The following is a 12,929-nucleotide window of genomic DNA, read 5'->3' on the forward strand; positions in this document are numbered from 1 at the left end:
GTGCACCCTCGGCTCTGCTACATCAGATTGCTACATCTGATGTAGCAGTGCCGAGTGTGCATCAGATGTGTAGTTGAGCAAAACTGACTCAGCACTGCTAAGTCTGCATTCGCATAGGAATGCATTGGCCAGCCTTCGGCCAATCAGCGCTGGCTCTGCCGGAGGAGGCGGAGTCTAAGGTCGGACCTGAATGGAGACTGGTGTGGAGCTATCTTAGACTCCGCCTCCTCCAGCAGAGCCAGCGCTGATTGGTCGAGTTCCGTACTCTGGCCAATCAGCACTGGCCAATGCATTTCTATGGGGAAAAGTTAGCTTGCGAAAATCGCAAACTGACAGGGATTTCCATGAAATAAAGTGACTTTTATGCCCCCAGACATGCTTCCCCTGCTGTCCCAGTGTCATTCCAGGGTGTTGGTATCATTTCCTGGGGTGTCATAGTGGACTTGGTGACCCTCCAGACACGAATTTGGGTTTCCCCCTTAACGAGTTTATGTTCCCCATAGACTATAATGGGGTTCGAAACCCATTCGAACACTCGAACAGTGAGCGGCTGTTCGAATCGAATTTCGAACCTCGAACATTTTAGTGTTCGCTCATCTCTATATATCACCATTACATTGGTAATACAGGTGATTAAAGTTTAAGGTTTACGTTAAAGATTAAGGTCAGTATCCATGGCCTCTTCACCATAAGAACAGTGAATCGGTGGAATAGTTAAACTCAGGAACTGATCACTGCAGTAGCAGCTTAAAAAGGTTTAAATGCCTTCTTATAGCAAAATAGCATTGATGTTTATATAAATGTATAGAATTCTTGTTTCCCTCACCTCTTCCTTTCATCCATTTCCTCATCCTTTGTAAACCAATGTATATTGGCATGTATTAGTATCAGATTTATAACCTTGAATTCTGATACATTGGGGCTTGATTTTTGACTCCTATCGCATATAATATATATGATATATATAAATCAAGGTGAATAGAATCTTTGAGAAACCTAATGTATTTACTTGTACATTGAGATAGCTCAAATGCGATACAGTTATTTTATCTAGTTTATCTAGTTTTATCAAGTTATTTTATTTGTCTCATGAAGACCTATTCAGAAAAATGGATATAATAAAGAAGGATCCCCTGCTCAGGTTATTCCCTTTCCACCATGAGCTAGAACGTAGAACTGCTCTGAATAGCTCAAGTTGTAGTAGACTTGATTCATACTTGTAATGCAATGACAGCAATTCATGTAAATGGATAGGTTGTACAGTAATATTCCATTTCCCTGCAGCAACAAGATATTTGGCTGATCTCAACTTCCCTGGTAAAATCAGTTGTTTGTCAGAGAGTCCTAATAGTTCAATAGCCTGATTCTATTGGCTTATACTTTTATAGCCACTGATATAGCTTTCATAAACTGAACGTGTTCAATTCTGTTCTATGTAACGTATTAGCATGACTTATCTTGAAGCCAACTACACCTGAAAACCTTAGGAGTGTAGATCCACCAAATAGTAGTGGTTGTGTATATGTTGTGAATGGTTTTTGATAATGCATTCTTTTTCATGATGTCATTAAGGAAATAATAATAATAATAATAATAATAATAATAATAAATAGTAGTGAATAAATAGAAATGGTGTGCTGTCTCTTGTATATAATTATGGTATATATATTTACAAGTAATGTTGATCGGTATATATTTTCCATAGTCTGGATGCTGATAAAAAGAAAACTTCAAGTCAGAGCACGCTGGAAAAAATTGACAACATTACTGAGGATGAAGACACTACTGAGGATGATCCACGTTCTGGTAATAAACAGACCTGCATTATTCTAATATTATTGAGATTTTCAATTACCGTATTTTTCGGACTATAAGACGCACCTAGGTTTTAGAGGAGAAAAATAGGGAAAAAAAATTTTGAAGCAAAAAATGGTAAAATATTTAATATATGGGAGTTGTAGTTTTGCAACAGCTGCAAGGCCACATTGACAGGTGACCCTGCAGCTGTACGGGGACGCATAGAGTGGTTTTTTTTGCGGGGCCAGAAGTACTTTTTAGTTATACCATTAGTTATACCAAAAAAACCCGGTGGTTTATGACATATGATTTTCTACTTTTATATATATATTCTAGGGACAGGAGGTGATTTAGAACTTTTATTTATTTCATATTTTTATTATATATTTTTAAAGTTTTTATTTTTTTTATTTTTACTATTTTATTCCCCCCCGGGGGCTTGAACCTGCGGTCACTTGATTGCAAGTCCCATAGACGGCAATACAAGTGTATTGCCGTCTATGGGACATTCTGTCTATTAGTATTACGGCTGGTCATAGACCCAGCCGCAATACTAATATAGCAGTGACAGGCCTGGGAGCCTCATTAGGCTCCCGGCTGTCACCCGAACAGGTCGGCTCCTGCGATACCGCCGCGCAGGAGCCGGCCTGCAACTTTACAGGTACAGGGCCGGTGGGGACCGGCCCCGGGGGAGAAGAGGCCGCTGATACAGACTGCAGACCCGGCATCCGCTGTACTAGAGAGGCGGATGCCGGGGAGGGATAGACGCTATCACAGGTGCCGGGGCCTGAGACATCGCTGCGCTCCACTGTCCTGCATGAAGCCAGCAGCGGCGGGGGGACGGAGGAGCAGAATAGCATCGCACCTGCCGCTGCTGGCTTCATGCAGGGCAGAGGAGCGCAGCGATGTCTCAGGCCCCGGCGTCTATCACTTGCCGGCTTCCGCCTCTCTATTACGGCGGGTGCCAGGTGCCACATTCAGACTATAAGACGCACCCTTCTTTTCCCCCAAATTTTTGGGGAAAAAAGTGCGTCTTATAGTCCGAAAAATGGAAAAATGCTTTTCCCAATGGAAAAGCAGCCCCAGTGCATTTTAGTGAATCCTCTCATGAATACAATATTGGTATTGTACATGATTTTCAAATAGAAGATGCCATTGAAATTATGTGTACACTATACCTAGAATTAATCTACCAAATTTCACTCATAGAGTCCAGTTTGGCACATATTGATGTTATGCTTCTTTTCTCTAACATACTGGGGTAGACTGGTGTATTATACTCTAATCTTAATAAAGGCCCCCGTGAAGCACAGGGGACCAGTAATTTATGAAGGGGCTCCGGCTGCATCATAAATCAGCCGCACGTCTGTCAATCAGAAGGAAAATCTCCGCCGGTTAAGAATTGTAGATTTTCACTATAACTCACATAACAGAACTGGCACAAGCTTTGCCCACGTTTAAACAGTATGGTGAGTTATGAAGAACGGAGGTTGTTCACACGTTTGGTGCAAGAAAACTGGAACTGATAAATTTCACCTACTGTGTCTAAATTGACTGGAATATCAGGTGAAGAAATTATACAATGTGCGGTATAAAGGGATTGCAAAGTTAGCAAAAAAATTGGCACTACAGGATCATCTCATTGATGCCTTTTTCACATTGCCTGTCTGACTTAACTCAATGTATACGTGTGTGTAACAATGAAGACCATTAGCAGGTCAGGGATGTATTAGTGTCTCTACCCTAGCTTATGCGGTTCTTCTGTCTAGAAACAAATTAATACAACCTCTATGGAGGGTATTTTACTTAGTGTCTGTTAGGTTATAGAGATATATAATTGTTATTTAATAAGTATTATAAACAGTCTATGTTTACTATATGCTACTATTCAACATAAGATGCCTTATATGCCTGATTACCAAGGATCTTCAGTTTGTGAATATGTCATCTATTTCCAGATAAAAACCCATGGCTGGTAGTGATTGACAAGCTAATGTCCTTGCTGTTGACTGTACTATATTTTATTCATGATGTCCAAGTACTCTTGTGGAGACTGCTGGAATTGCACATCATCAAGATTGTGTCCACCATAGTGATCTGGATCACACTCCAAGAGGTAGCATAATATATAAAATTAATCTATCATAAGAGCAGCAGACAGTTACAGAAATGAGAATAAATTAATCCACAGAGAAAACTTTGAGATACGATTTTGGGAATACAGTTTTGAGTTTATTTTGTGTGTTTTAATATGGTATAGCTTTGAGAAAGTGTATGGGGGGATTACCATCATAAGAGCAGCAGGGGGTTCATAGGGTAAGTGTTGCTACTTTTCTTAATATATAGCAATAAAAGGACATTGCAAAAAATACCATGGGGCTGAATAACAGATGCTGCAACAGCAATGTTCACAAGCAATAACAATCAGTAACCTTTACATTTACTTATAGAAACTGTTGGTCTTGCAATTACAGTAAACTAAATATAGCCTCTAGCAAGACTGGATGCAAAGGATTGAACAGATGTGATCAGACTCCTCTGATAAGAGTTTCTGTTTTAGCAGTTTATTTGGTATGGACTTCTTGGCTGTTTCTCCCCTTGCAAGACATTTTATATTCATTTATATGACCATGTAATCATAAGGAATCAGGCTCCAGTAGTATTGAATTAGTTAACAGGGAAGGTGGTTGTCTTAAATTGCATATCTTTACTTACCGGATAGTACAAGACTTCAGATTTGTAGAAAGTAGAATTGATCCACTGTAATGGATGAATGGACAGCACTGGACTAATAAGTAATATGATGAGTTTGTAGATATAGGTTTTCAACCCATATCTAGAGAAGAAGAAATCACTTATGTGTGATGTTTTGACCTAACCGGCTTTCCTCTGACGTAAGACCTTGCTTAGAGAGCTACCAAGAAACAGGTGCTTTCTTAGAAAACCCAACTTCCTTCCACAGCAGTCATCTGTTACTTCTAACAAAGGGTCTATTTCTTAGCAGCCTGACACCTTGGCCTTATGTCAGAGGAAAGCTGGTTAGGCTAAAACATCACACACATAACTGCTGTCCTGTTAAATAAATCTATTACGCATTTCAAGGCTTTTTGTTATACAGTTTGTCTTGATCTACTGTATATTATGTAGTTACTGTATGTTTTTTAATAAGTTGGTATACATTTTCTTGGTTACCAGGTCTCTCTTATGAACTGTCTTTTCTACATGCCCTGGGTGTTTGCATTGCCATACTCACACCTCCGTCCATATGCTTCAAACATCTCCACTGTCTGGTCCTGTGTCATGGTCATTTGCAAGATGATGTATCAGCTGAAGTTTGTTAAACCACTAGACTATTCTTCCAACTGCACCGAGGTCTGATTGTTTCTGCTGACTAATATTTGCCTGTTTCAATATTTCATAGCTGTTTCTTCAAGAAAAAGAAATATAAGTTGTACTTGTTCTCTTTACTGCAGGGCTTGTATCACAATGGAAGTCTCCACAGTACAATCTCAGAAGAGTTGCTGCAAAAATCCGTTCTATATATTGCCCCTGTGGACCCAGCTTTGTGGTGTGGAGGACTGAGAAAATGTGCAGACAGTGTTCTTCCCTGCCTCAAGGTAACTCCTAGTTCCATATACTTGCACATTAAAGGGGCTCTATCATTGGGAGAAGTCATTTTTAGCTAAACACATATTTGCATAGCCTTTAGAAAGGCTATTTCACCTGTACCTTTTGTATGTAAATTGCCTCAGTAGTCTTTGAATAAGTCTGCTTTTTATTCATATGCTAATTAGCCTTCTCTGTGCATCGGAAGTCTCACTGTGCACTTCTCTCTGCTATTCTCTATGTGTATGCACAGCAGAGGCTGCTGTGCTGATGACTTATCTCCCTGCTCTCATACACAGAGAATACCAGACACAGACACTTCTGGTTTATGGAGAAGGTTAATTAGCATATGAATAAAAAATGGACTTATTCAAAGACTACTGAGGCAATTTACATGCAAAAGGTATGTGTGGAATAGCCTTTCTAAAGGCTATGCAAGTATGTGGCTTGTCTAAAAATGACTTTTCCCAATGATAGAGCCCCTTTAAGTTAGATTCCTTATTATTACTCTATCATATGTGTATTGTTTGGTAGATATTCTGCGGAGGTGCTAAGGAGTCACAAATAGAGATGAGCGAACACTAAAATGTTCGAGGTTCGAAATTCGATTCGAACAGCCGCTCACTGTTCGAGTGTTCGAATGGGTTTCGAACCCCATTATAGTCTATGGGGAACATAAACTCGTTAAGGGGGAAACCCAAATTCGTGTCTGGAGGGTCACCAAGTCCACTATGACACCCCAGGAAATGATACCAACACCCTGGAATGACACTGGGACAGCAGGGGAAGCATGTCTGGGGGCATAAAAGTCACTTTATTTCATGGAAATCCCTGTCAGTTTGCGATTTTCGCAAGCTAACTTTTCCCCATAGAAATGCATTGGCCAGTGCTGATTGGCCAGAGTACGGAACTCGACCAATCAGCGCTGGCTCTGCTGGAGGAGGCGGAGTCTAAGATCGCTCCACACCAGTCTCCATTCAGGTCCGACCTTAGACTCCGCCTCCTCCGGCAGAGCCAGCGCTGATTGGCCGAAGGCTGGCCAATGCATTCCTATGCGAATGCAGAGACTTAGCAGTGCTGAGTCAGTTTTGCTCAACTACACATCTGATGCACACTCGGCACTGCTACATCAGATGTAGCAATCTGATGTAGCAGAGCCGAGGGTGCACTAGAACCCCTGTGCAAACTCAGTTCACGCTAATAGAATGCATTGGCCAGCGCTGATTGGCCAATGCATTCTATTAGCCCGATGAAGTAGAGCTGAATGTGTGTGCTAAGCACACTCATTCAGCACTGCTTCATCACGCCAATACAATGCATTAGCCAGTGCTGATTGGCCAGAGTACGGAATTCGGCCAATCAGCGCTGGCTCTGCTGGAGGAGGCGGAGTCTAAGATCGCTCCACACCAGTCTCCATTCAGGTCCGACCTTAGACTCCGCCTCCTCCAGCAGAGCCAGCGCTGATTGGCCGAATTCCGTACTCTGGCCAATCAGCACTGGCTAATGCATTGTATTGGCGTGATGAAGCAGTGCTGAATGTGTGTGCTTAGCACACACATTCAGCTCTACTTCATCGGGCTAATAGAATGCATTGGCCAATCAGCGCTGGCCAATGCATTCTATTAGCGTGAACTGAGTTTGCACAGGGGTTCTAGTGCACCCTCGGCTCTGCTACATCAGATTGCTACATCTGATGTAGCAGTGCCGAGTGTGCATCAGATGTGTAGTTGAGCAAAACTGACTCAGCACTGCTAAGTCTCTGCATTCGCATAGGAATGCATTGGCCAGCCTTCGGCCAATCAGCGCTGGCTCTGCCGGAGGAGGCGGAGTCTAAGGTCGGACCTGAATGGAGACTGGTGTGGAGCGATCTTAGACTCCGCCTCCTCCAGCAGAGCCAGCGCTGATTGGTCGAGTTCCGTACTCTGGCCAATCAGCGCTGGCCAATGCATTCTATTAGCCCGATGAAGTAGAGCTGAATGTGTGTGCTTAGCACACACATTCAGCTCTACTTCATCAGGCTAATAGAATACATTGGCCAATCAGCGCTGGCCAATGCATTCTATTAGCTTGATGAAGCAGAGTGTGCACAAGGGTTCAAGCGCACCCTCGGCTCTGATGTAGCAGAGCTGAGGGTGCACAAGGGTTCAAGTGCACCCTCGGCTCTCCTACATCAGAGCCGAGGGTGCGCTTGAACCCTTGTGCAGCCTCGGCTCTGCTACATCAGAGCCGAGGGTGCGCTTGAACCCTTGTGCACACTCTGCTTCATCAAGCTAATAGAATGCATTGGCCAGCACTGATTGGCCAGAGTACGGAATTCGGCCAATCAGTGCTGGCCAATGCATCCCTATGGGAAAAAGTTTATCTCACAAAAATCACAATTACACACCCGATAGAGCCCCAAAAAGTTATTTTTAATAACATTCCCCCCTAAATAAAGGTTATCCCTAGCTATCCCTGCCTGTACAGCTATCCCTGTCTCATAGTCACAAAGTTCACATTCTCATATGACCCGGATTTGAAATCCACTATTCGTCTAAAATGGAGGTCACCTGATTTCGGCAGCCAATGACTTTTTCCAATTTTTTTGAATGCCCCCGGTGTCGTCGTTCCTGTCCCACCTCCCCTGCGCTGTTATTGGTGCAAAAAAGGCGCCAGGGAAGGTGGGAGGGGAATCGAATTTTGGCGCACTTTACCACGCGGTGTTCGATTCGATTCGAACATGGCGAACACCCTGATATCCGATCGAACATGTGTTCGATAGAACACTGTTCGCTCATCTCTAGTCACAAACACTTATTTGAAGAGGACTAAAGGGGAACTTACATGATGTTTTTATATTAGTTTAGCAACTTATCTGTCCAATATAATAAAAAAAATGGATGGGGTGAAGGGTTTGGGCGGGAAATGGATACATTTTATGATGATGAACCCTGTACAAGTAGTCGCCCTATCTTTGGCATCTTTTTTAATCTGTTTTTAGCATAAGCAATAAAATGATCCACTAAACGGATGCAAAAAAGCGTCAAGTAAATGTGTGTATTACTGTATGCAAGGCTACAATAATATTTCATTACTTGTCTTTATAGAACCATCTGACTATTCTGGCACTGATGGCTATCGAGTCAACCGTGTATCGGCACCAGTTGTATTACCGAGTACACAACAAGCTCACCACTCCCATCACTGGCAGCATTTTTGATAACATCACCCGCCAGAATCTTGATGATGGTCTTGTCAGCTGCTTTAAATACTATGTCAATTATTTCTTCTACAAGTTTGGACTTGAGGTTAGTTATGGGTTTAAGACTACAGAGACTACAATAGCACAGACATGATGTGTCTGAGAGGCAACTGTGACAAGGCCGTGCAGCGTTCCAATAATTCATTACAAAATGATTGAGTGCTAATGGCTGTGTGGTAACCTGTAAAACCAATCTGTGTGTTATGAATATTAATGGAATATTGTGGCAGCTTGCATAGCCACCAAGTCTTGTCCACATCATGACTGTGCCGTGTAATTGTACCCTTACACTGTAACGTCTCTGCCTGTTCTGGTCTCTGCGCCACTGTCCACTCAAGCGCTGCAGCCCAGGAGGCAAGTTCAGTTTGATTCGTTACTTAGTGTTTTTCGTTGTACTGTGTGAACACTGCTCTATCTCAGTAATTGAATTTTCACCACACCCGTCTCCTGCACTTTGATTTCCTCTGCCCCTCTAATGGTTAATTCTATCCTTGCTTTTGTGATTGACAGCCTATCTTCCAATCAGGTCTGGGGCTGGTCCTGGGCTTTCTATATACATGCCATCCGCCCACACAGACTTGCTGGCTATTGAGACTCTGTCCTATGACTTTATCCCTGCTAAGCTCCTCTTCTGCTTCTATTATTGCTTACCTCTGACCTCTGGCTTACCCTTGTGACTATTCTTTTGGATTTTGATTCTGTACTGCATTGCTCGACTGTTACCGGACCCTTGGCTAGCTGACCTCCCTTTGTTGTTTGTCTTGTCTTCGTTCTGTGTGTCACTTATATAAGAAGAGCCCGTCGACCAGTTAACACTTATTGCTTAGGATAGGACTGGCAAGCAGGAAGGGACAGTGGGGGGAATTCAACTTAGGGCTCACTGTCTCTTGTCTCCCTCCCCTCAGAGTTCAACAGCAGCTACTGGGAAATTGCTGTCCTAGCAATTCCCTTACATACATCTAAAGAGTTGACATGATTCGCAAGGGGATTTATCTGTAAAAAATTTTCAGAGTAGGCATGGAAGTTTTGTAAGTAACAAGAAAGAATATTATAGTTGCTCATCTTTGTTCTATCCTCCCATTATTATTATAAATCATAAGGATTTCCCAACAAATACCTCTGATGGAAGACTCTGACATTCCACTGTACAGACAAACAATGGTATAAGTTGCCAACAGGGTTCCCATGGGGAAAATTTATGTTTACTGCATTGTGTACTTGTCTTTACCCTAGCTGACACAACTCCTCCAACAAATTCTTTATTGAATGTGTTGGTCACATGTTCAGCAATAGGCTGTTTTGTGCCACTAGTGCTTCAACTGGCTGGTAACATATCATATCCAGAAGCAGCAATAAATGCCTCCCTTCAACAGATGAGATACCAGTGTGATGCCATTAATACACCGCTCCATAAAGAATTGTTAAGAGGAGCTGGTGAATGTCACCATCGCTTTTCTTATTCTTGTGCTTGAGCTTGGAGGTGTTTTGTATTTTCTGAGCACCCCATGTCCTGCCTATAGCGGGGATACTCTGGTAACTACGATGGTGATAAATGGGACATTATGTGAATAGTGTAAACACTGCCATATATATCCTGAAATATATGTATTCCTGACATATATATTAAACATATGGCTTATAAAAAATGTGCATTGAGCTTTAGTCGGATTAGCAGGTTATCTGGTCTTTACTAACACTAGCTAATTTATTTCTATTCATACTCAATTTTCTGAACACTGAACATATTGAATAATGTATTAAATAGACTTTAATAACTTTTTTTCCTTTTAGGTTTGTTTTGTAATTGCAGTGAATGTTATTGGCCAGCGGATGGATTTTTACGCCGCCTTGCATGCTGGCTGGCTGCTGTATTTGCTTTATTTACGTCGTAGGAAAACTATTGCAGAAGTTTGGCCTAAGTACTGCTGCTTCATAGCCAGTATAATGACTGTCCAGTATCTACTCTGTATTGGCATTCCTCCAGCATTCTGCACAGGTAATGCAAAATCATTTTACTTGACACTATCATAGGTAGACCATGACTTGAATTTTACTTGAACTTCTAAGGAAGTGTGACATAGCTGTGCTATAACCGTACTGTAGGGTCTGTATTATGGCCACACCACTCCCTGTATTTTTACTGTACAGAACTTAGATCACTATAGCACCCTTAACTCTTTCCCTCCTTAGCCATTTTTAAATTGTTTGATTTTTGTTTATTTTTACTCCCCACTTTCCAAAAGCCCTAACTTTTTCATTTGTCCATTCACAGAGCTGTATAAGGAATTTTTTGCAAGACCGATTGTACTTAGTGGTACTAATTCATATTTCATATGATAAGCTGCATAAAAATTCTGAATCTGGCAGATTTAGAAAAAAAAAACACAATAAAACCATTTTCTTTCAGGTTGTTTTTAAAGTATTTACTGTGCAGCTGAAATGACATGTTACCAATATTCTGTGTGTTGTTATGATTATGGCGATACTAAATGTATATAGTTTTTGTTACATTGCAAGACCTTAACAAAAATCTGTATTTTGACTCCCATTACATTTTTTATATTTCTGTATATGGGACTCCAAAAGGCGCAGGGCCCGATGTACTTTTTATTTATACCATTTTGGGAAATGTCTTATGTTTTGATCACTTTTTACTAACATTTTTTGGTAGCTGAAATGGAAAAAACATAGAGGCTCAGCTACTTAGATTCTTGTTCCTGCTATGGCGTATGGGAATGGGCATTCTCTATTATTACTATAATACTATAACAGGGTTGAGAGTCTTCGTAAGGCTGTTGGTTAAATGGGACAGCTTTCGCAATTTTGATGCACAGTAGCCGCCCTACAAGGCTCCTGTGCAGATATATTAAAAAAAAGTTAATGGGGGCTGCTACAAAGAGTTGATGGCTGTGATTAGAGGAGACTCTGAACAAGAGGATCATTGTGGGGTTTCTGCTGTATGAAACAACAGAGACCCAGTAGTTAATGGCACCTACCCTGTTTCTCAGCGGGTGACATATTTAAAGATCCAACATCCATCGTTCTATTACAGCAGGTACTAGAAAGGGTTTTGAAGATGAAATCTACTGTACAGCACCAATGAAATGTTTACTACATGCCGGGTCTTGATAATGATGATGATACACGACGTAGAGTTCATTGTATATAGATATTCTTTACAGCAGTGTTCTCTACCCTAAGGCTGTACAGCTGTTGCAAAACTACAACTCCCAGTGTATTTTAACTTTATAACATCACTTTCTTTTTATATAGGCATCCTCCATGACATTATCATGGCTTGAATTCTATTTGCAATACAGCTGGCAATGTAAGCAATTTATGCTCTTCAGTATAATTGGTATGGCATACGATACTGAATATACTGAATATACAATATACTGGTTTTGTTAACACCATGCGCTAGTTTTTGCACCATATCATAATATTACTCACACAGGGTTTGATTTATTAAGATTAACATTTCCTACATGATCTTAATTCATTCATTGAAGATGCACCTGAATTATAAAGAGGTTTTGACTTCTTAATAATTTCAGCGCATCTTACAAGGTCCCATGCACCAAAATTGAAATCTACGCCAGTCAGGTTCCGAACTAAAAAACTTACCCTTATAGTAAATCTGTTGGGAAAAGGTTTTCCCACTCTGACCCGCCTTGATCTCCGCCATGCTCCACTCACGTTTCTAAGAAGTGTTGAGTAGGTCCAAAAATGGAGAAAGGTGTGTTTTGGACTCATTTTTTGGCACCAAGGTCTGCGAACCATAAATGCTCGGCTATTGCACGGACAACTGGAGTGTCTATTTTTGCACCAGCCTTCACTTAAAAGCCTGATGATATCGTGAGCAGTCTAGGTTCATGTGATTAATGTTTTTATTGTTTTTTTTATACAGATTACCCATGGAGGACTCTGCAACTGAAACCCAACTCAAACCTTATCAAGTGGCTCTACCTTCCTGATTTTGCCAAAAGCCCTGATCCAATATTTCTTCTTTGTATGTGAATTAACTGTGCACTCCTATTTTTTGTGCAGAATAAGCAATGTGACCAATAACTACTTAAGATAAGATAATATTTTGCTTATGCTTTTTGTGTTTTACCTAGATAGCAATATAGAATTATACAAAACATTGGGCAATATGATATTGTTTTAATATTTACAGTAGTATGCAATATATTTATACACCTTTAACTGTGATTTTATTGGACAAATACTGTAAATACTCCTGTTTTTCCATAGTCAAGGTTAAGTCTTCCTGACATGCCTT

General features: G+C 41.1%; 1 protein-coding gene across 1 annotated transcript in view; it reads left to right on the forward strand.

Moving 5' to 3' along the window:
- The window catches only part of LOC142210033 (piezo-type mechanosensitive ion channel component 2-like), an 83,983-nt gene that overhangs the window by 27,157 nt on the left and 43,897 nt on the right, over positions 1–12,929 (forward strand). Inside the window, exons 18-24 of the mRNA XM_075279063.1 lie at positions 1,706–1,806; positions 3,756–3,913; positions 4,993–5,169; positions 5,271–5,414; positions 8,490–8,690; positions 10,436–10,640; positions 12,555–12,656. Coding sequence (XP_075135164.1) covers positions 1,706–1,806; positions 3,756–3,913; positions 4,993–5,169; positions 5,271–5,414; positions 8,490–8,690; positions 10,436–10,640; positions 12,555–12,656 — 1,088 coding nt within the window. The remainder of the gene's footprint in view (positions 1–1,705; positions 1,807–3,755; positions 3,914–4,992; positions 5,170–5,270; positions 5,415–8,489; positions 8,691–10,435; positions 10,641–12,554; positions 12,657–12,929) is intronic.

Source organism: Leptodactylus fuscus, chromosome 6 (assembly GCF_031893055.1).
Source record: "Leptodactylus fuscus isolate aLepFus1 chromosome 6, aLepFus1.hap2, whole genome shotgun sequence".
Classification (NCBI taxonomy): Eukaryota; Metazoa; Chordata; class Amphibia; order Anura; family Leptodactylidae; genus Leptodactylus; species Leptodactylus fuscus.